This window comes from Physeter macrocephalus, chromosome 16 (genome assembly GCF_002837175.3).
Source record: "Physeter macrocephalus isolate SW-GA chromosome 16, ASM283717v5, whole genome shotgun sequence".
Classification (NCBI taxonomy): Eukaryota; Metazoa; Chordata; class Mammalia; order Artiodactyla; family Physeteridae; genus Physeter; species Physeter macrocephalus.
The window spans coordinates 426,040-449,269 of NC_041229.1; the positions used below are offsets into that span (position 1 = coordinate 426,040).

At 60.3% G+C, this 23,230-nt stretch overlaps 1 protein-coding gene across 1 annotated transcript in view; it reads right to left on the minus strand.

The window, feature by feature from the left end:
* GLB1L2 (galactosidase beta 1 like 2) overlaps positions 1–23,230 on the minus strand; it is a 46,148-nt gene that overhangs the window by 2,029 nt on the left and 20,889 nt on the right. The window contains exons 6-18 of the mRNA XM_024131185.1: positions 20,375–20,467; positions 17,289–17,370; positions 13,793–13,863; positions 10,977–11,061; positions 9,655–9,792; positions 9,092–9,172; positions 8,593–8,699; positions 7,666–7,806; positions 7,360–7,431; positions 7,033–7,111; positions 5,507–5,594; positions 5,170–5,281; positions 4,661–4,777 (exon numbers count right to left, since the gene is read on the minus strand). Coding sequence (XP_023986953.1) covers positions 4,661–4,777; positions 5,170–5,281; positions 5,507–5,594; positions 7,033–7,111; positions 7,360–7,431; positions 7,666–7,806; positions 8,593–8,699; positions 9,092–9,172; positions 9,655–9,792; positions 10,977–11,061; positions 13,793–13,863; positions 17,289–17,370; positions 20,375–20,467 — 1,266 coding nt within the window. The remainder of the gene's footprint in view (positions 1–4,660; positions 4,778–5,169; positions 5,282–5,506; positions 5,595–7,032; positions 7,112–7,359; positions 7,432–7,665; positions 7,807–8,592; positions 8,700–9,091; positions 9,173–9,654; positions 9,793–10,976; positions 11,062–13,792; positions 13,864–17,288; positions 17,371–20,374; positions 20,468–23,230) is intronic.

Consider the following 23,230-nt stretch of genomic DNA (forward strand, 5'->3'; position numbering starts at 1 on the left):
TTCAGAGAGACCAGCCTGATGCCAGGACAAAGGACGGAGACCCTAAAGCACAGATACCCCAGACCTGTTGTTCTGTTCCATTTGCCCTGGCAGGGCCGGCCGGGGCAGACACCATGGGCCCCGAGCCCGGGAGCGATGCCAGGCTGGGAGGGGGCGAAAGAGCCCGGCAGTCCAGCAGAGGGCTCCCCGGCTCCCCCTCGAGGCCCCATGACCACACAGGACACCTGGCCAGGGACTGCGGAAGACAGCAAGCAGCCCCCACCCCCGGCATCAGGAACGAGCTGCTCCGGGAGATGCAGCCCCTCCGGCGGCTTTCCTGTGGCTCCCACTCGGAGTCTGCATGAGGCTGTCTGTGTTCCCCGCAGGCGGCCAGCCCGGGGAGCTGGCCGCCCTCCCCATACCTCAACCTCGTGGAGGGAGCAGAGCGCCGTCCCCGGCTCTTGTCCCAGCGCAAGGAAAGAGGTGGGCCCTCGACCCAGCACAGGGTATAGACCGCACGGCACCTCCCCAACGCCCACTGGGCCCCGGGCCCCTCGCCTGGGCTGGGACTGGGGAGGCAGGAGCCCCCAGAGCCAGAGCCGTGAGAACCACAGGCCTCAGGGGCTCGAGGGAGCAGGTGGGCCAGGAAGAGAGAGGAGGGGCCTGGGCGGTCCCAGGGCTCCTCCCTGCCCCTGGCCGGGGGGGACTCTGGATTTAGCAAAGGGATTTACAGAAGGGGCAGAGATGATCTGGACCCTGAGGGCAGGATGCCTGAGCACACACTGCTTTGGAAATCATGCGATCTACACACCAAGTGGGAAGGAGAACCTCCCTTCTCCCTAAACCGGGGGCCCGAAGAGCAAGCCGGCCTCGTGTCCAGCCGCCCCTCCGCCCCAGAGAAGGAACCGTGCGCGGCCCTCAGCCAGGAGGAGGGGTGCCTGTCTCCCAGGCTTCCCGACGGGGCCGGCCCTCCGCCGGTCTCCACTCACACTCCTGAGCCTTGGAAGCACAATTTTCCTCCCCCGTGGAGGCAGAGGAGGGGCCTGAGCCCGCCGAACAGGTGTTTACTTTTAACCGCTAACAGCCCCCACTCCGCTTCGACTCACGGGATGGGTCTGCGGGCCATGGAGAGCCCACTCCTGGGTGCATGGGCAGTGGGCCGCAGCCCGGCGACCTTACATCCACGGAGGAGTATCGGCTGCCTGTTTTGACCTGGATTTAACTCCTCACCATTGGGACGAAACCTTCGAGGGAGGGCCCACGTCCCTGAGGGCCCTGAGCCACCTGCAGGACGTCCCACACCCATGGTCGCCTGGGAACCAAGTAGGTGGCGGGGAGGGGAGGGTGGGCGAGGGCGGGCACCATCAAGCGAGTGAACTCATGCACAGGGTGCTCCACGGCCTCGCTCGCCGGGACCACCCCAAACGCGGGGTCCGCTTGGCTGGGCTCGGGCCACCTTGGCCCGAAACCCAGGGCTCGTTTTCAGGAAATTGGATAATGAACGAACGACAACGTGGGTTCCTCTTTTTTTTTTTTTTGGGGCAGATGCTAGTTCTATTGTTTTCACCTAATATCCTCTCTTAGCTGCATGTGTATTTATTTATAATTATAACCCTGATGGGCTGCAGCTTTCACCTTCACTGGGAATGAGTTTGCTATGAATCAGAATTGGGTCCGTGGCTACAGTTTGTTTTCCAAACGCAGTCTGTTCCCTGCTCCCCCCTGTACAGGAGCGAGGTGGGGGCCGCAGTCCAGAAGACGGAGACGGGGAGGGTGGAGCCCCCAAGCTGCACTATCGGGTCTGTTTTAATTTAACTGTATTTAATTTGTTTTGAAATTAAAAGTCAAATATGGTTTTTAACAGTCCTAATCCTCCTCAGCCCTGCCTTATTTTTCCTCATTCATTTAACCGTCCAACCTGTACTATCAGGTGCCTTGGGGGGACACGCATTGTTCCCGGCACAGCACAGGGCCGTGGAAGCCAAAGCTCTGCCTGCCTGGGGCCGCCTTCTCCGGAGAGGACGCAGATGCACGGAGCCAGGGCGCTCCGGAGAGCCGTCGTCAGTTCCCAGGTGACGGATGAGGCAAGCGGGGCACAGTGCAGCTGGGGAGGTGCTGGCACCCCACCTGGGCCGTCAGAAAGGCCTCCCTGGCCAGGTGGCCTCCGAACGGACGCGCAGAGAACTGGGTCCAGGAAAGAGAAACTACCCCCGCGGGAGAGCGCTTAGCTAACAGGCCACTGAGGGCAGCTGACTGGGGGTGGGTGGGTGGGTCACACGTGGGAGCAGGGGGCACAGACACTCTGCCCTGGAACCAGGGCGAAGCTTGCAGCTAGGGAGTGAAAGAGAAGCTGTCGGAGGGTCTGGAGCAGAGGACGGACCCAGTCTAACCGGCCTTTTTGAAGAATCGCTCGCTTCCTGTGTTGCCAACAAACAGGACACGGGCAGGCGGCCCGAGACGAGGGTGAGTCGGACCAGGTGCAGCCCTGACGAGAGGGCAGCGGGCGGGCTCTGGACGCGGGTCAGGGGTTTGCTGATGGGCTGGGCGTGAGGTGCAAGTACAGCCACAAGTAACCAAGACAGAACAGAACTGTGTCCACTGCTCCGGGCAGACTGCAGGGGACAACGTGACAGTAAGTTTGGGGTCATGTGCTTGTTACACTCACAGGAGAGGTGAGTGGACGGTGGTGCCTGGAGCCCCAAGGAACGAACGTGAGAGAGAACGAGCGTGGAGACTGCCGCTAAGGCCCGTGAGCGAGGCCTCCACACCGAGTGAGGGCAGAGGCGGCCTGGGAGCAGCCTGAGACGCCCAGCACTTAGAGGCTGGGGTGATGAGGAGGGCACTCCCTGCCAAGGTGCTTGGCCAGGAAGCTGGGGTCACTGGGCAGGCAGGTCGGCCCACGGACCTCACCCAGGAAGGTCCGCGCGCCTGCGAGCAGGCGGGTGTGGAAAAGCAACGCCAGGGGACTCTTCATCACAGACGGCGTCACCCTGAGTCTTTCAAACCCCAGCTCCGTGCACACTTCCCAGCGGAAGCCCCCCACGCGCTTCGTAGGACGCGGCATAAGCCGGGCAGGGTGGCTCGGCGCCCAGGCTGGCCCCGTCCACAGAGCCCGCTCTCACCGCTCAGCCCCGGGCTCCCCGTTCAAAGCGGCACAGGAAGAGCTGGTGAGTTTGGACGACATCAGGGACTTGGACCCCCAGCCATGGTCCACCAGGTTCACGTCAATAAGCTCCACTTCTCTGTCCCCAGCGGGACCCTTGGGCCCAGCCCCCCGTGACCGTCTGCCCTTGACCCGGCTCCGCTCTTTGGCCCAGGGGCTGCGCACCACTGCCCCCGTGCAGACCCCTCCTAAGCCAAGCATGGGCTCGCGGCCCCGGGGAGGATGGCGCTGCTGGGAGGCCCTCAGCCTGCTGTTCCCCCACCCGGTCCCCACTCCGGAGGAATCTGCTCTTCCACTTGGACTATGATTGGAGAGCGTCCGCTTGTGGCAGGAGGATCCAGACGTCCCTGGGGAGGCACACTCGGCGCACGTGCCGCTCCTGGCCACCCAACACGGCCCCACCCTGCCCACCGCACCGGAACGGCCGAGTCTTCGTCGACACGGGCGACGGCCGGGCTAACCGTGTGCCCGGCACAAGCGAGATCAGAGAAACACCACCAAGGAGGATCAGATGCAACTCTGTGGCTTTACTGCAATTCAAGGCAGCGAACCTGAGCCCAAACACGGGACTCATCCCGTGGGGGCTGGTCCGGGGTCTGGACGGACAACTGGAAGGAAGGCTGCCCCTCCCCCACCGCCTGGCCCAGGGCGGGGGCCCCGGGACCCCAACACTCCCGCCTAGGCCCCTGCGGCCGCACCTTCTGCCCGCAGCCTCCTGGACCCTCCGGAGCAGCTGCCTCTCTCCTGGGCTGACGCGGCCCCTCGCGGAATGAGGGAAACACGCTGTCTTGGGAGGTAAGGCCCGGCGCTCCTGACCGTCAGAGGCGATCCGAGTGCGGTGGAAGAGGGCCGGGGTCCCTCCACCGGACCGACTTCCTCCCTGGATGGCGGAGAAGGCTGGCCCAGGTGCCCCCACCCTCCACAAATGGTGACGCGCCCCCCCCGGCTCAGAAACAGGGCCCACAGGGACACTCAGAGGAGCAGACTGTCCAGGAGCTGTGCCCCACTCACCCCCGCGGGGGACGGTCCCAGCCAGACCCTCCATCCCGCCCGCGGGAGCAGCAAAGTCGGACGGCAGCAGCCACAGAGCCGGGCAGCTCTTCAGGGAGGGGCCCTCCCTCGCCCCCAACTCGCTTCTCCGGTTCTGCAGGGGAGGGTCTGGACTGCAGCCGAGGGCAGGGCCAGGGCCTGGCTCCCGAGGGGAGGGGCAGAGGAAGCAGCCCCAGGCCGGCCCGAGGTCAGTCGGGAGGGCCTGCTGCTGCCCCGCCCGGAGGCCTGGGGGCTGCTCAGTTCATGTACTGGAGCCGGCCCAGGGAGGGCGTTTCCGTGAACTGTATCACCGGACCCGCCACTCTCTCCTCGAAGACAATGACCTGGGGGAGACGGCCAGTCTGTCTCGGAGCCAGATCGGGCCCGCTCAGAACTTCTGTCCCCTCCAGCCCGCCAAGGGCCCCCGGAGAGACCCCGTGATACAGGGAGGGCAGGGGTGAGAAGGGGTCCCAGGAAAAGTGCTCCCACCTGGTTGAGGCCTTGATCCAACCAGACACCTGGGAGGTAGAGGGTCTCCTGGGGCCCGATGTTCCAGTAGCGTCCAAGGTTTTGGCCATTGATGAATACAACCCCCTTCTCCCAGCCCTTTAAGCAGAGGAGGGGAGGTGTCAGTTGACCACATAAGCCACTGAACATAGTCACACGGGAGGCAGCGGCACACACAGGCCCTGAGCTCTCCTCTCAGCTTCCCAGGGACCAGGCTCGTTCCAACAGCCGCTGGGTAACGGGCGGGGAGCTCCGGATCCCATTCCCTCTAGCGCTGAGCCCCGGCAGGGCCCCCGGGCTCAGAATGGACCGCCGGAGCCCGGACCTGGGAAGCCCACCAGGAGGCCCCTCTGCTCTGACCCCTGCCCCACCCAGGGAGGCCACGACGGAGACCCTCCGGGCACACATGGCCTGGGGGCTCCAGGAGGCCAAGCACCAGGCTGGGGCCCAAGGAGCGGAGCCCAGAGCACCTGGCAGGCGGGGCTACAAACCTCCAGCTTCACAAAGGTGTCACAGGGGGAGAGGGAGACCCACAGCGGCCCCAAGAAGAAAGCAGGGAGCACGGGCGCGTCAGGGACAGGGTTCCACTTGTCTGCGTGGAACCTATGGGCAGGACAGAAGATGAGGGGTGGGGGGCGCCTTCGCAGGCCCTCCCCGCCCTGTGAACCGGCACAGCGGTGGCAGCCGGGGGCAGGGGAGCGCTCAGGCTCCGGTTCTCGGGCCGTGCGGGAGGGGGGCGGGGTGGGCACCAAGCCTGGCGCAGCCTCGGGCCCCCTGGCTCTCCTGCAGGCCGTCAGCTGCTCCCACGCTGCACAGGGCAGGACCCACCTCTGAAAGAAGCTCTTCTTCATATCCAGGCTGTAGATTTTGAACTTTTTCAGGGGAGAATCATTCAGATAGATATTTCCGATTAAACCTGTGGGGACGAGGCAGAGACACTGAGCGAGGCCGACGATGGGGGGACGGCTGATTCGCCGGCTGGGCACGTACACGGAACGTTTCTGGGAAGTTCAACAAAGGACCCCTGCTGAAGGGCCAGCACCCCTAGGGGGCTCTTTGCACACATAAAGCCTTTCCCTGCAGCCCCAAAGCCATGAGAGCAAGTGACAGCAGCGCCTGCCAGGCCCTACAGTGTGCAGGGAAGGAGGCGCCCGAGGGCAGTGTCGGCCTCTGGCCCCTGGGAGGAGGACGCTCCCTTTTGGGGGCTGAGAATTCCAACATCATGAAAGGAGGCCAAAAGGACACGTGTGATCAAGAGGTCACGGCGGCTCCAGCCTAGCTTCGAGGTCTGTTCAGTGGAGTCCCACACGAAACAGACTAGTAACTCAGCCAGAAATCTTCTACACAAGCCAGCATTAAAGGTTTTTTTTCAAGTATTCAAATAGTGAACACACAGCACCATGGCCGGGACACCCAAGGCTAAGGCACTGCACACACCTGAACAGTGACTTCCCAGCACCTCGGGGTGGGGCCCACTGGGTGTCCTGCGTCCTCTCAGTCACAGAGCTGCTGAGTCGCCAGATGGGGAACCCGGACAGGCTGGGGGTGTTCAGAGGGCTGCAGACCCTCCTGAACTGCAGGTGCAGGTGCAGGGGGTGCACACGGCTCTGGAGAGGAGGTCTGTGACTTGTGAACCCTGAACCCTTCCAGAGGACGGGACTGCGCACCCCCGGCAGGGCCTGCGACAGGGCAGGCTGCCATCCCCTCTGCCCCCAGGAGAACAGAGGAAGTGAGAGCGGCCAGCGCCACGAGCTCCTTAGGGAAGAAGCTGAGACCCAGGGAGGAACCCCTGGGGGCTTTCAGGGGAGGGGAGCGGAGGGGAGGGGAAGCACACTGAGGCCCTTCTGGAGGGGCACATTCCCAGGACACAGGAAGTCCCCGGGGCTGGGCCACATCACTTCCCCGAGGGGACAAAAGCAAACAGCCACGAGAGCCAGGAGGCCACCAGGCTTCCTCCAGGGTAGGATTTATTGTCCGAGGTCCTATTTCGTAATTTACATAAAACCACCCACATTTTGATAAATGATAAGAAAGAGGCAAGTTCAAGCAGAGGAGGTTTAGAGAGCTCGGTGGGATATTCCCAGCAGGGAGGGCCACCAAAAGCATGTTGTTCATGTACATCCTGTATCCTCCACCCCATCACAAATGACGTCGCCAAGACGTTTCCAAGGTGGATCAAAAAAACATTCAGTGTGAAGAACCAAGAAGGCACGGGTTCTACACCACCTCTCTCCAAGGGGCCTCTGGGACCCACCTCCCCCCGATGGGCCCCCATGGCCCCACCTATGGCATCAGCCTCCATGACCTGCAGGTGCTGCTGTGGAGAAGGGACAGCCACGCGTGCTGTGACCCACCTTTGCGCTGGTCGTCGATCTTAGTCCCGTAGTTGACTCGCCCGCGATTCTCCACCAAGATCCTCAGCCTCGTGAACCCCTGCGGGGAGCACAGAGGGCGCTGACGAGGCCTCATTCTGCCCACTGGGTCACAGCCGCCCCTGGGGGTTTCTCTGTGGAGCCCCAGGTCTCCCTAAACTCTGAGGACGGGATGAGGGTCCCTGCTCATCCGAGAGCCATGCCCACCCCCAGCTCTGTGGCTGAGCAGCCCCCTCGTCCAGGCCTCCCACCACGCCTGCCCAGGAGGTGCCTGGCACTAGCAGGTTTTGTCCCAACCCCGGGACAAACCTGGATCAAGGGGATGACAATCTTTTTCCTCTTATAGTCCAGGAACCCTATGGAGACCGTGTTCACAAACACCTGACGAAGGAGCAGACAAGACCCAGCCGTGTCAGCAGGGGGGAGGTGTGGGGGTCCCTGCCGAGCGCTCAGAGGTGATGGCACAGTGGCCGGGGGGAACGAAGGCCCCAGGTTCCAGTGGGCAGCACGGCTGGCGAGGATGGGCCATCTCCGCACACGGGTACTGCACTTGAGAGCCTCAGGGGAGGCGTCTGCTGTGCGGTGGGTCACGGCAGTTCAGAGGGTCGTCCCTACCTGTCCCCGGTCCCGCACATAGGCACTGAGGATGCCAGAAGAGGTGATGGTGGTCTCGTACAGCGTGTACCCAAAAGACTGCCCGTTCCCCCCGTTTATCGGGAGGTTCTCCATGTTGACCGGCTTCTCCGAGGTGACCGGCTGCACAGACACAAGATGGGAGGCAGAGGCTCAGCACAAGGGAGGCAGCCTCGCCTTCTGGGGGCGTGGGGAGCTGGCAGCCCCCACGGGGGTCAGCACGCGGCGGGAAGGGGCGGGGGTGGAATGTTTTTTCTATTTGACGACGTTGTGTGTGTGTGTGTGTGTGTGTGTGTGTGTGTGTGTGTGTGTGTGTGTGTGTTACGCGGTCCTCTCACTGTTGGGGCCTCTCCCGTTGCGGAGCACAGGCTCCGGACGCGCAGGCTCAGCGGCCATGGCTCACGGGCCCAGCCGCTCCAAGGCATGTGGGATCTTCCCAGACCGGGGCACGAACCCGTGTCCCCTGCATCGGCAGGCGGACTCTCAACCACTGCGCCACCAGGGAAGCCCTATTTGACTATTACACAATCAAGCTCCACAATCCTGGGTTTGGTTTCCCGTCACAGTCTGCAAGGCTCTCCAGGGTCCCGGGGACAGGGACGGAGGGCATGTGATAAGGACAGAAGGCAGGCTCTGCACGGTGGGCTCGGCGCTTTGTGACCAGCGTCATCTCTGCACCACGGCAGCTCTGAGTTGGCGCTGGGGGATGTGCCCGGCCTCCTCCCTCCCCTCTGCCTACTCCCCGCTGTGCTACCAGCCCCTCCTCTGGCTCCTTTCGTCCCTCCTGCTTCTCCTCCACGTGCATCTGTCCTCTTTCCTCTGAGCTCTAAGGTTGGGGAGTGGAGCCCCAGGCAGTGGAGACCTGGTTTCCGCTTCCTCTGGGCCAGCCCGTCCCGCCAGCGCACGCACCTCCTCCAGGTAGGGCAGGGCGTCCCACAGGGACAGGTATAAAGCTGGCACCACTGGCTCATACGCCGTCTTGGGAAGAAGGTCAGGTGGGGCAGGAAGAGGGGCCCCTGCAACACAAGCAGATGGCAGGGCCTTCCCCAAAGGACCCCAAGAGTCGTTGCGCCTCCAGCCGCCCCGCCCCAGCTCCTGCCCCAGCCCAGCAGAACAAGCCCCTCCCAGCCCGCCGAGACCCCGCCGGGAAGGCGAGGCCAGGAGGCGGGTCGGCAGGGCCTTGCTCACATCCTCAGGAACCTTGACACCCAGGAGAAGGTGAAGCCGGCAAGACCCCAACTCGGATGAGAACAGTCGCTCAGACTTGCCTGTCCTCGTTCCTGCACACGCATCACCTGGGGCTGAGGCGGGGGGTGAGGGGTCGCGGGGAGAGGAAGCAAGTCTCCTGGGGTCTCAGAGCAACAGCCAGCCGGCGCCCAGCTGGGCCTGCGCCTGCGCGTGCAGGTACCTGAGACAGAGCCGAAGAACTCCCGGAGCCCTGTGTACTTGGCCGTGTAATCCCCGGCCTCCGTCAGCACCGCGTCATAGTCTGCAAGACACTAGCCGTGTCACGGGCCTCAGCCCCCAGGACGGCATTGTGGAGGCAAACAGAGACAGGAGGAGCTGGTGGGGCAGCAGGGTCCTCGCCCCGGCAAGTTGGGAGGCAGAACACTTGATGTGAGCCGTCAGTCAAAATACCATACGCACTAGACACTACCGAATGCCCCCAAACTGCCCAGACCCTCCATTCCAGGCAAGGGGCCGGGGTCACCTCATCCCAAGGCCCTGAGGAGGGGAGGGGCCACCCCCACGTGAAGGCCTTCCCTCCTGGCCTGGGCCCCCCTCCCCTCCCCAGCTGGCACCCAAAGACCCAGGCACGTCAGCTGGCTTGTCTCCTACGGCCCTGGCAGCTCACAAGTGACCGTCCAGACAAAACCTTGCCTTCACGTTAGAGGTGCCAGCCGCTAACCCCGAGGGGTGCCCCGCGAGAGCCCAGGCACGGGTGTGGGGCGCCACGTCGGGGGTACTTGCCGTAGCTGGTGACGTCGGACTTGTAGTCCTGGAAGTGCACGGCTCCACCGATGAAGCCGAAGTTGGTGCCACCGTGGAACATGTACAGGTTGATGGATGAGCCAGCGTTGATGATGGCGGACACGGTTCTCAAAACCTCTGTGGGAGGAAAAGGGCGCACAGAGCTGGCGCCTGGGCTGCCGCGAGCCCGGTCCCCCTCACAGCTCCGTCCTTAGGTCTCCCTAAACCCAACCGCGGTCCATGGTGCGAGGACGGGACCCCGGCCCCAGAGCCCGGCTTCCAGCTGCTTTCAAGTCCCAGGCGAGTCTGCAGCTCACGTGGGCTGCAGCTCAGGCCCACGCGCCTGCCGGTGACACTCAGCGAGACCTAATTAGAGACACGGTTCTGACCGCCTCCCCGCCCCACCTGGACTGGAAAATGAGCCCATGCCACAGAAACAGCGGAGGAGGAATACGAATGGTTAATAAATATCTACAAAGAGTTTAAAACCCCGGCATTGGTCCAAGAAACGAGACCTAACCAAGGACCTATCAGACAGCAAACGCTGACATGATTTAACACTTGGTGTTGATGAATCTGTGGGGAATGGGTATCTCGTTTAACAGCGGAGGGAGGATTGTCCTCTTCCTGGAGGGCAGTTAACACAGATCAAACCCGCATGAAGCAAGAAGGGCTGCTGCCGGGAACTTATCGCAGGGAAACACGCCAGGTGAGCCAAACTGACGCGCAGGCTCGCCCGCTGCACGGGGCCCATGAACACAGACCCTGGAAGCAGCCAGGTCCCCATCAATGAGAGATCGTGGGCACGACACCGGCCCAGCGGGGTTCTCTGCGTTCTCTAGAACAGGGGTGGAATCCACACCTCACAGTGCAGGCAGCTGGGCTTCTGCGCCGTCTCGCTGGAACAGGCAGGCGGAGGAGCAGACACCCCCTCACCTGCCCACACCTGCCCACACCTCTCCCTGCACGTGCACCCGGGGCGGCACGGAGAGACAGAGGGTGCCTGCACGACACACATCGAAACGTCGGCTCTGGGCTCCGGGGTTTTTATTTCTCCTTTATACGCGTCCTGTATTGGCTAGACGTTTGTGATTGGCATGCATTACTCCAGAGCAATTATAGAGACACCCCAAAGCCGTGTCTGACCGCTCGTGTCACCTGTCAAGACAAACAGCTCTGGACGCTCAGGGCTGACTGTACACGCAGAGACTCCCGGAGCCCCACACCCTCAGCTAATTCACATGGATTAGCAGCTTATCTGGAACTTATTCCCGCGTCTGAGGCCAGCACACATGCCGGACGGGGGTCCCACAAGCACCCACCTGAGGAATCCAGGATGCTGTGGGGACCGCCCCACGAGTCAAACCAGCCCGTCCAGCACTCCATCACCATCCTGGGCTGGACGCCCTGCGCACCACAAAGTGAGAAGTCAGCCGGCACCTCCGTCCCCCCAACCCTTCCCTGGCTGCACACCTGCCCTTCGAGGCCGCTGCCGGCAGAGCACAGGGGGGCCCCCAGTGCACCCGCACTGGCTCGTCCTCCACGTGCGGCCGCCCCGTGGCAGGGGGTGGATGGAGCTACTACCAAAGTGGGCACAGCAGGCCCGGGGCCTTCACGTGGTTTCGGTGCCGCATGTGGCGCTGGCGGGGAACCCGGGGACCTGCCCGAGGTGAGCTTTCTCTAGAACGCAGCACCTGACTTGCAGTCCTGACAGCGGCTTGCTGATCAAGCCCCGTGTGTCCTCTTCAGGGCAGGAGGACGTTCTATCGGGGAAACCCCATCTCTGAGAGCCACACCGTGGACACGGACCCTCAGATGCTGCGTCCCTCTGGCCGGAGGAGTCAGGGGGCTGTGGAGCGGCCCCTCTCCCAGGTCTAGTTTGGTTTCAACAGAAGTATGCAAAACTGGACCAGAACATGAGGGCGTTCCAGCTACCACAGTGCAGGCTCTGCAGCCCTGACCCCCCGCCCCACCCAGGACACTCGAAGGTCTAACACTGCTTCGGCACCCTGAGGCTGCACAGGACGGCCCGCAGGACGCAGCGGCCGTGCCCGGGCCCAGCTCCGCTCTGCCCACGTGCACAGAAGCAGCAGGGGACGAGCTGCCCGACGGCGGCCCCGCAGCTTCCGCGCCACAGAGCCTTCCTCCCGCCCCGAGCACCCCGTGACTGTCGGCCTGGCGTCTGCGCCAAGGCACACACAGCATCACCGCCCCACCCAGGGGGCGGCAGAGTCAGGGTCTGTTGAGTAGAAGGTCCCGACCACGCCATGGGAGAGGCCACGTAAGGCACGCCAATTTTCTAGCAAGGCCCGGGGCTTGGTTTTCTTAGGGCTGCCTACCTCCCGAGGGGACACTCGTACCACATTTGGGTCACTAAAGAGGGTCACTAAGTCACACAGGTCAGCAGCCTCCAGTGCCAGGAGGGGCCCACCTGAGGGCTGGGCTGAGCCGTCCACCAAATGGCCCAGGTCACCGTGGCTCAGGGCTGGCTCGGCACCGCCTGTGCTACATGCCCTGACCTGCCACTGCCGGGGGACACCGTCCTGGAGTCTGTGTCCTCAACTGTAAAACGGCTACGCGGCGGCCAGTCACGTGGCTACTGGGACAATCACATGAGATGAGGCACCTGGAGCCCTCAGCACACGCCGCCTGGCCCTGGGAAGCGCCCAGAGCCACCCGCATCCAGGCTCCCGTCACGGGACACGGGCCGGGCCGGCAAGGCGCAGCCGGACACCCTGAGTGAAGCGGAGCAGGGCCACCAGTGACCATCCGCAGGGGCCTCTGATTTGACAGGGACAAGTCCACGGCCCCTTCTTGGAGGAAAACACGTGGCTGAGCAGCGGGTGAGAGGCCGGTGGCCACGGGTGCTATGGACAGGCCGGCCGGCCTGGGGCCACCTCTCCACGGACGCCTCTGCAGGCACCCGTGGGGAGCATGGCTGTTCTGGGGGCTCTGCAAACATCATCCCTTTGACCCTCATACGGCCCTACAAGTAGGTGCCAGCACGATCCCCACTTCACAGAAGAGGGAAGAGAGGCTGAGGGTCACAGCACCGTCCCTGTCCTGGACAACATCAAGGACGACCCTACTCAGATCCTGGGCAACTATGTACCTAACACATCTCTTCCAAGTGGGTCACAAACTCCCCGAGGGCAGAGACCCTGTGGTCGCGGACCCACGCCCAGCAAGCACGGTACAGGGCGCGGGAAGGAGGGAGGGGGCTGGGCCTGTACCCACCTGCACGCTGTCACCCCCAATCTGCTGAGCAGCCCGCCGGGCCCCCCCATCCTGCTTCCTCCTGGGCACCCCCTGCCCGTCCCTCTAAACAGCAGCACATGGTAGCCCTCAGCCCTGGGGGCTTCACATTGCCCTGGGGGCCTCCTGCGGCCGAGCCTCGGGACACCACCCCTGCTCTAAGAAAGGAGTAGCTGGAACGGGAGGCACCCCGGCACCCCCGCCGGCGTCTGTTCTCGGGGTGGGGGGAGCGAACCCTCCAACAGCCCCGCCGGGTACAGGCCTCAGGGCAGCATCCAGGCCCCGTACATAACACAGGGTGAAGGCGGCCTCCATGCTGCCAATGGGCTGCCTCAGCTGGACCTCCTCTCCCCTTAGGGGAGAGAAGAAATCCACAAAACAGGACTTCAGTGCAAGTTCCCATCGGCCCCGTGGATGCTGAGATACACCCCGACGCTCCTCTCTCCTCTGGGCTGGGCGGACCAGGCCCCCGTCTGGCAGATGACAGCAGTCTTTCTGGGCCCAGAGCAGCCTGACCAGAGAAGGTCAGACACAGGGCAGGGACGTGCCTCTCCCCTCGATCCCCAGGGCCCACACTGAGCCCGGCTGGGGCCAGCTGAGTCCACAGAACTCTAGTCAAGAGGCCTCTGTGAGCACACCTGCCTAGAGCTTCAGAAAGGACCCCTTCTCAGGAGGCTGGAAACCACCTCCAAGCACCAGCTGACACAGCGACCCCTCACAGCAACCGTCACACCGCTTCCGTCGCCAGGGGCAGGCCACTCGGGTGCGGCGTGGGCCGTGCAGGGGGAAGGGGGGCTGAGAGCTGCAGGGCTGGGCCCAGAGGCCCCCCGGCCCAGCTAAGCTCCTGACACCAAGGCTCAGCTCGGCTCACCTCCTGACTTACCTGGACACTCAGCAGAAAGGTGGTTAAAAACTGCAGCTCGTTTTGTGACTGTAAGTTGATGGTGGCTAGCACTGCAGGTGGAAAGGAGAAGAGAGAACAGCTATCACCCAAAAGCCAGGAGGACTCAGAATTCCCCTGACCGTTCTCAACTCACCTGCAAATAAACTAATCTTGACACCATCTTCCACCTCCAACCAGAGTTTAGCTCCTCTGACACCAGAAGACTTAGCCGGTTCATCTTGGAAATTCCACCACTCAGCACAGACCTCACAGAGAGCCACCTGCTAAGCATCTGTGCTCGATTTATGGAATTTTTACAACCAGAGTCTGCATTTCTGTTAATTACTCCTTGCAAGAGCCCGGAGTCTGATCTTTACTTTGCACCTCCGGCCTCCGGCACTGGGTGACGAACTAAGTGAAGATTCCCCCTTTTACATCTCAGATGAGAGCTAGTTTTCTGTCCCACCCCAGCAATATTTTCCATGGCTTTCCACCAGGGAGAGGTACGCCCGAGAAAAATGTGCTATGTTTTGCCCGCGGCCATGGACGTGGCCAAGCCCGGAGGACAAGTTGGCTGTGAGGCTCCTTGCCTGCTTCCTGTCCCTGGACCGGGGTCTCGCATGCCCAGGCCTGAGCTCTCCTGCACCCGGGAAGGCGGGATGGTCGCTGGACCAGCCTGGCCGCCCAGCCACCCTGACGCCCTCCTGTCGGAGCCAAGCCCCGATCACCAGTGATTAGAGACAAACAAACGACAGCGGGGGCTCCGGGAGGCCAAACAACTTGCCTCAAGGTCACAGCGCTGGGGAGCAGGCCCACCCTATGTGGGAAAGACCCCACGTCCAGACCCTCCTCACCTAAAGTGGAGACCCCTGAAGACAGGGGGCCGGTCTGAACCAAGCCGGCAGAAACCTCGGAGCCCAGTGCACCTGTTCCCATCCGCCCACCGCCCCCCCCCACCGCCGACAGCCTGGCGAATACAGGTGAAGGATGAGGAGGTGGCGGCCACAGGGAGAAAGAACGGGGCGGGAGACACAGCAGAGGCCACGGTTCCCCTCGGGAGCTTGAAAAGGGTCTGGGGGTCTGTAACCAGCCTGCGAGAGCGGAGGTGGCCCACCCACCCCAGCCCGAGGCCTCCCGCGGACCCTGCCTCACGCCCCCCTCCAGCCTCCCCACCGCCCCGTGGCCAGCCCCCCAGGAAAGCCAAGCGCCGCAGCCCCGGGAACCAGGGCCTGCAGGACGAGGACAGCTCAGGAGGCAGTTCCTGCCCCTTCCTGCCCCCAGATACCCCCCATGACGGCCCAAAGGGCTCCCCTCCAGAGTCAATCCCACGAAAGACAGCCCTCCAAACCCCACTCCTGGTTCCCCACGGCGGGCAGCACTGGTCACAGCTGTTAGCAAGGACGCAGTGAGAAAAGAAATGTATCCAAGAAGAACGTGAGGCAGGAAACAGAAGACTGGGAGAAGAAAGTTGAGGCAGTCACCCAGAAAGAAGGAAACAGTGAAGACAGAAAAAAGCTCAAGAGCTACGCAGCTCAGAGGGGCAACACGCACGTCGGAACCACAAACAACCAAACCAGAGAAGAGACAGGACAGCACAGCAGGGAGAGGCCACCACAAGGATCACACTGTCCAAGTCAGATCCGCAAAGGGGCGAATCCCACAACAGGACGTCCCCGTCCTCTGCAGCGACAGCGGATCGAAGAAAACGACAGGACGACGGCTTCAACGTCCCAGGACATGGGACTCCAAGGGACCCGGGCTGCCATCAGGCTGGGGAGAGTGGGGCACCGGTGCCATCGGACTGGATCAGAATCCGACACACAGAGGCGCCTGAAAACACCATGATGGGGGTTTGGAAGCTGTTGGTCAAGTGTTTGTTTAAGAGAGAGACAGGGAGAAGGAGGGACAGAAAAGAACTTAAAAGGAAAGGAAAACCAATGAGATAATTACACTGGAAGCGAGTTGACCACAAACACTGTCCAGAACACAGGACGCACCGCCCGGCCGTGTTTACGTGTCCAAATGCAGGCCCCGAGCATCGTGTCCATGAGGGCCGGGGAGGGCGGGGGGCGTGAGCGGGGGGCCGTCCCAGGAAAGCCGTGGGGCGAGGGTGGCAGGAGAGACCTAAGCCCTCAACCGGAACAAGGGTTTTACGTCCCTAAGTACAGAGCTCTCTGTGTGTGGTATTTACAGTCATGGAGGAAGAGCCAGAAAGGAACGCTAAACAGCTCAGAATGGTCACTCCTGGGCAGGGGAGGTGGAGGCTATGCGGTGCTTCTTCATAAGCATCTCTAAGGTTTTACTTTTACACCTTGGGAAAGCCTTCCTGTAATCACATTTTTAACTAATCGAACAAAGTCAATCCAGGCGGCAGGTGTGGGGCAGGGGCCGGGGTCGGGGTGAGAGGCAGGGCCTGCGGTGGACGGGGCGTGGACCAGCAGCCCAGGAGGCCCCTCTGCGGACGCAGGCGCTAAAACGTGCTCCCGCCCCCAGAGGGTCCCGCCCGCAGGACTCAAAGCCCCACAGCCCCTCCCAGGCCCTGACCCGACCCCGACAGGAGGACCGCGAGAAGCCGCCACGGGGACACAGCGCCACCGCGTGGACACGACGGGAAACGTGTCGGGAGAACAGGACCGAGCTGCCCGAGGTCAAGGTCGGTCGGAGAGACCGCGCCCCGGACAGCCAGTGAGAAGAAAAGAGACCAAAGGCCCCATCGGACGGGTCAGAGGTGACAAGCACGACAACTTAAATGTGCCAGGTGGAGGTCACTGCGACCTTGCAAAGGGTGGTGTCGGCGGAGAGATGATCACAGGGCCCTAAGGAAAGGGGCCGGGGAGCCAGTGAGCGTGGACGTGGGGAGAGTGGTTACAAGGGGGGGCAGAGAGACGGCTCTGCGGGGAACGGCTCGGGGGCCCTCTCAGGAGGAAACAGCTACACATGCGTGTGCGGGCGGGACGGACCCAGGGCAGGGAACTCGGGTGACGTGGGCAGGGCAGGGGGAGAAAGGGCTTCGCTCCAGGTGGGAGCGTCTGGCCTGGAAGCGGTGCCAGGTGGGGCGTCCACAGTACCAGGGAGAGAGGCGGAGCCGGGGCGCGGGACGCGGGACGTGCTCACCCCCGGACACCGCCGCCCAGATGACCGGCGGGCGCTGTGGGCCGCGCAGCCCCGGGCAGGACTTGAGTGAGCTGTCCCCACGGGACACCCGGCACTTGGTCTGCCCGGGCCTCTTTGTAGGACCGTGTCCGACGCCCACTCCGCTGCCCCGTGTCCTGCAGGGCCCTGAGCGTCCCTGGTGCTCAGCGACTCGGCTACGCAAGCCCACCTCTCGCGGCCCCTCCAGCCCCGAGGCCCTGAGCTTTGGGGCCCAGCCCCACGCACACAGGAGAACAGGCGTCAGAGGCTCCTTTGTGGCTAAGGCCATCCAGGGAGCACAGCCAGGCCAGGCCGCCGCCCCGCCCCCTGCCCCCATCCCTGCCCACAGCCTCCAGGCAGGTACCTCCGTCCACAATCCCCTTGCTGAGGCCGTCCTTGTTGTCTGAGGTCAAGAGCAGCTCCACGATTCCCCGGTCCTCCAAGGCCTGTGGGGGCGTGCGATGAGTCAACCTGTTGTTCCTCCAACCTCCTGCCACATCACACGCTGAACTCCCACCGCGCGGCAGGCTGTCAGGCCCGAGGGCCGCTGGGCAGCTGGCTGCTGGTCCCGGGTGGATGGCCTGTCAGAGCCACTCGGCAAGGCCGCCAGGCAGAAGCCTGCAGGGCTCCGGACGGAGGGGCCGGGACCCCCAGGGCAGCCCACCTGGTGTCTGGGAAGGGGTGCATGTGAGACAGGAGGACAAAGGGACGCCTCTGTGGTCCCAGATGGACGGCCTGTCAGAGCCGCTCAGCAGAAGCCTGCAGGGCTCCGGACGGAGGGGCCGGGACCCCCAGGGCAGCCCACCCCTCCCTGCGTTGGGCCTCGCTGCAGCCACGCGGCCTGGGAGATGGGAAGGGCGCCTTGGAGGGTGTGGATCACAGGAGGAAACCGCAGCGGGAATGCGCGTGGCGCTGGGGCCGACCGGCGTCCTTCCCCGGGAGCGGCGGCCGCGGCTCACCATCACGCGGGCGCCCCTGCGAGCGCCTCGCACGTACCGCCCTGGTCAGCCTCACACCTCCCATCTCACTGCAGGGTGAGGAGCCTCAGAGACAAGGGCTGCAGCGTCCAGAGCTGGCGGGCAGGTGCGCACCTGAGCCGGTCCATCCCCGTCGGGCTCCGCGTGGGGCCTGGGGCCTGCGGACCAGAAACCCCAGCAAGGGCACCTTCCCGACACTTCTCCCTCAGGTATCATGACAAGACTGCTTATTTCAACCAAACTCCTTTGGAAAGAGGTGAGGCAGTGAGCAGTGACTAAGGCTCCCATCTGCCCGGAGCCCGTGAGGACGCAGCAGAGAGGCCTTCGTTCTCAGGACTTCAGTCGGGGGAGGCAAGTGCAGGACGGAAGCAGCCGGCCCGTCACCGACGCTCAGGAGACCCTGCTCAGGCCCCCGTGCACGGCATTGGGGGGTGAGGGGAACACGACTTGACAATGTCCATCTCCTAGAGGCACAGACTGACCGCCTGCACCGCGAGGGACAGTCGCTGCCCCCAAGCACCCACCACCCGCCACCCGCCAGGCAGAGCTGGGCTGTGTCGACCACCTCACTGCCCCCCCACAGGGCCAAGACAAGGATGCTCCCGCCTCTGCTGCGCACGTGGTGACCCCAAGGCTCAGAGGGCAAAGTGACCTGCCCGTGGCCATCCTACACAGACAGTCCCACACCTGCAGGGCCCCGAAGAAGCTGCACACGACTCAGGAGCACATCCTCCCAGGGGCTTCAGTGACGAAGGTGATCACTCCTGAGCCGCGGCCGCCGCTCCCAGGGGAAGGACACCAGTCAGCCCCAGCACCACGCGCATTCCTGCTGCAGTTTCATCCTGTGATCCACACCCTCCAAGGCGCCCCTCCGTCTCCCCGGGCACGTGGCTGCAGCGAGGCCCAACGCAGGGAGGGGTGGGCTGCCCTGGGGGTCCCGGCCCCTCCGTCCCCGCGTGATGGTGAGCCGCGGCCGCCGCTCCCGGGGAAGGACGCCGGTCGGCCCCAGCGCCACGCGCATTCCCGCTGCGGTTTCCTCCTGTGATCCACACCCTCCAAGGCGCCCTTCCCATCTCCCAGGCCGCGTGGCTGCAGCGAGGCCCAACGCAGGGAGGGGTGGGCTGCCCTGGGGGTCCCGGCCCCTCCGTCCGGAGCCCTGCAGGCTTCTGCTGAGCGGCTCTGACAGGCCGTCCATCTGGGACCACAGAGGCGTCCCTTTGTCCTCCTGTCTCACATGCACCCCTTCCCAGACACCAGGGTCACAACTGGGCAGGGGAGTGGGGCTGCCCCCGGCCCCAGCAGGGCAGCTTCCTTCTCTGCAGCCCAGAGATTCAGCGAGCACCTGCTGGGGAAGCCCAGCCCAGGAGAGTCTCGGGGGCTGTGCTGGGGCAGTCGATGCCCTCCTGGCCTGAGCGCTGGCCGGGCTCCTTCCAGCCAACCCCAAGGAGGAGGCCAGGGTGTGACCGGGCCTGACCATCAGGACTGACCTCTCCCCATCCAGCTTCAGGAACACCACCCTCCCAGGAGACAGCCTTGCCCCTACACAGGGGGCTTCTGCGGGGGGCCGGGGGGCAGGGGAGAGTGGGTAAGAACCTACAAGCTATCTGCAGGGACTAAAGGAATTCCAGATGGAATTCACAACTCCGCCTGTGACGGCAGAAGGGATGCCACCCAGGACACCAGGGGCCGGAGCAGCTCTAATTAAATTAGCCGAGTCACTGAGGCCACTTAAAGCTTCCTCGCCTCACACGGGGCCGACCCTTCCAAGTACAAAACACCGGTGTTGCTGATAACATCACGGTCCTGTTACTAACTGCTCACTGGATGCTGGAACGGCACTGCATCTGCAACCTCACTACACGCACAATGTGGAGAGGCAGATCCTCTCGTTGGCCCAACTGCACAGAAGAGGAAGTGGGGGTTTAGAAAAATGAATGCATTTATTCCAGGTCTCATTCACCAAGTGACAGGAACCACCTCTGAGCAGAAGCCTGTTCTTCTAAGTGTTGCCCTGGGCCTGCCCTTCCCTGCTCTGACACACACTCAGTCAGCGACTCCCAGCCACCCACACGCTGGAATCAGATGTCTGAGCTCCACCCCCAAGACCCTTACTTAAATGGGATGGCATATGGCCTGGGCACAGTGAGTTTAAACGATTCCCCAGATGAAGCCAATGTGCAGCCAACAGTGGGGCCGCTGCTTTGGTTGCTGGAGTGAGAGCAGCAACCCACCCCTCCAGGAAGGCCTCCAACCATCGCCCTCAATCAAGGTGGTTCCATTACTCTCAGCCCCATGTGTACTCCGATCCCCATTAAACTCAGCCAACAGAGGGCAAATAAGTGAGGACCCTGTTGGAATAAAGGTCTGGAGAAAAGATTCACCAATTAATAAATGGTGCTGGGTGACATCAGACCCTCACATCACACCAGAGCCCAGGACACCCCACGAAGAGGTGACCCACGTTGACTCTTACCTTCTTGACGTAAGGCATGTAGGCAGGGTCTTTGTTGTAGGAACCATACTCATTCTCCACCTGCACAGCAATGATGGGTCCTCCGTGCTTGTACTGGGAAAAGAGAGAATCAGAAGCTGAGTGTGTAGGGGGAACCGTAACAGCTAACGGCACCACACTTATAGCCAATTATAGCAAAACAACCCATTAGAAAGTGCAAGTCTCAAAGGTTTGGTATATAATTGGGTGGTGTCAGTAAGACAGGGAGTAGGAAGCGCCAGGCCCTTGCTCCCCTATGGAAACATCAAACAAACAACTACACACTGACTGAAATAACTTTATAGGAGCTCTGGAAACCAGTCAAATGTTTAAGCAAATGAGTGAATACCCAATCAAGAAAAAGACATGTTCAAAACGGTAGGAGATTCCATGGATTCGATCACCTTTGTCCCACCCACTCCCTGGCGTAGCATGGTGCAGTCAAAAGGACGCATCCCAATTTCCAGTTCCCTTCCTGAGGACAGAAGGAGCAAGATGGAACTTGTTTGCAATGTTCTGGGCTGTCTGGAGGCTCCCCAGGGGACTAGTTTCTGTCTCATCTGACTTGGAGATCCGACAGAAAATGTTGGCATAGTTTAGACCTCAGGCTGGAAGCTGCAGAAGGCAGTGATGGGTCACAGCATGTGAACATTTCAGGGGGACTACAAACCCATGGATGCCTGGGGGCAAAGGATTACAGGCAGAGGAATACGACAGAACATCTAAAGTCACAAGAAGAAGCCAGGGAGACACTCTTTGAGAAATCAAGATGTAAAAACAGCTGGGACAGATTTTAAAAAAAGAAAGAAAGAAAGAAAGAAAAGCACACACACAGGCCAGACAGGACACATGCCAAGAAAATATCTGAGATGATCTTAAGCCTGCATCCCAGGCTGATCTCAAAGCTCAGGAGCCCACTAAATAGTAAAGGTGTCCCCAGAAGACAGCAAACACTGGGAGAGAGAACTGTTTTTTATAAATGCCCAATTTTCACCCAAAAAACACAAGGCATACAAAGAAACAGGAAAACGTAACTCATTCAAAGGAACAAAATAAATCTCTAGAAACAGTCTCTAAAGAAACACACACACTTAACTTAATAGACAAAGACTTTAAAACAACTGTCATAAATATGCTCAAAGAGCTAAAGAAAAACATGGACAGAAATCAGGAAAAGGACTTACAGACAAAGTGAGAATATCAATAAAGAGACAGAAATGATTTTTTAAAAGAACTATACAGAAATTCTGGAGCTGAAAAGTACATTATCTAAATAGAAAAATTCACCATAGGAGTTCAACAGCAGATTTGAACAGGCAGAAGAAAGAGTGTGCAAACTTGACAACAGGTCATTCTGAATTACTGAGTCTGACAGGCAAAAAGAAAAAAGAATGAAGAAAAGTGAACAGAGCCTGAGAGACTTATGCAAATCAGTAAACAGACAAATATACTCATTATGGGAACCCCAAAAGGAGAAGAAAGGGGCAGAGAGATTATTTGAAGAGATAATGGAGGAGACATGGATATAAAAATCCAAGAAGCTTCAGTGAACTCCAAGTAGCATTAAACCAGAGACCCACATCAGTACACATTATCAAACTGTCAGAAAACAAAGAGAGATTCTTAAAAGAAGCAAGAGAAAAGCAACAAGACATGCACAAAGGATCCCCAACCTTGTAGGACATTTGGTCCTGTCCAAAACGTCCATAAGATGTTCAGTCCATAAGATATTTGGTTCATGCCAAAAGGTCCTTGAAATCTGGTTTTATCCAAAATGTTCATGAGCATATTTGGTCCATGCCAAATGGTTTTGGACAGAACCGAACATCAAAGCCCTGTTAGTGTGGACCAAATGTCTTATGAACATTTTGGACAGGACCAAATGTCTGCTAACCATCCCTAATAAGACTATCAGTAGATATCTCATCAGAAATCTTGTAGGACAGAGGCAGTGGGATACTATATTTAAAGTGCTGAAGGAAAAAAACTATCACCTGAGAATTCTATATCCAGCAAAACTGTCCTTCAAAAGTAAAAGAAATTAAGACATTCTCAGACAAATAAAAGCTGAGGGAATTCATTACCACTAGCCTTGCCTTACAAGAAATGCTACACAGAGTTCCTCAAGTTGAAATGAAAGGATGCTAGATGAGAACTCAAAGCCAAATGAAAATATAAAGTTCTCTGGTAAGGGTAAATATGTGAAAAAATGTAAAATCCACTATTTTTGTAATTTTAGCTTATAACTCCAATTCTTATTTTTTACAGGATTTAAAACAAGTGCATAAAAATAATTATGAATCTATATTAATTGGTACATGATATACAACAATATAATTTGTAACAGCAATAATATAAAGGGGGCAGAGCTGTAAAAAAGTAGAGTTTTTGTATGTGATTGAAGGTAAGTTGGTATAGATATAAAATAGAATGTCTTAATTTCAGGACAGTGTATATAATCCCCATGGTAACCACAACCAAAATATCTGTAGACTATACACAAAAGGGAAAAAAAAGGGAATCAAAACTTGTCATTAAAAAAATCAACTAAATACAAAGGAAGGAAGTAATGGAGGAGATGAGGGAAAAAAAGCTATAAGGCATACAGAAAACAAACAACAAAAGTAAGTGCTTCCCTATCAGTAATTACTTTAAATGTAAATGGATTAAACCCCCCAACCAAAAACAGATTTTCAGAATGGATTAAAAAAAACCCTGTTAGTTCTAATAAACAAATTCAGCAAACCTGCAGGATACAAAATCAATGCACAGGGCTTCCCTGGTGGCGCAGTGGTTGCGCGTCCGCCTGCCGATGCAGGGGAACCGGGTTCGCGCCCC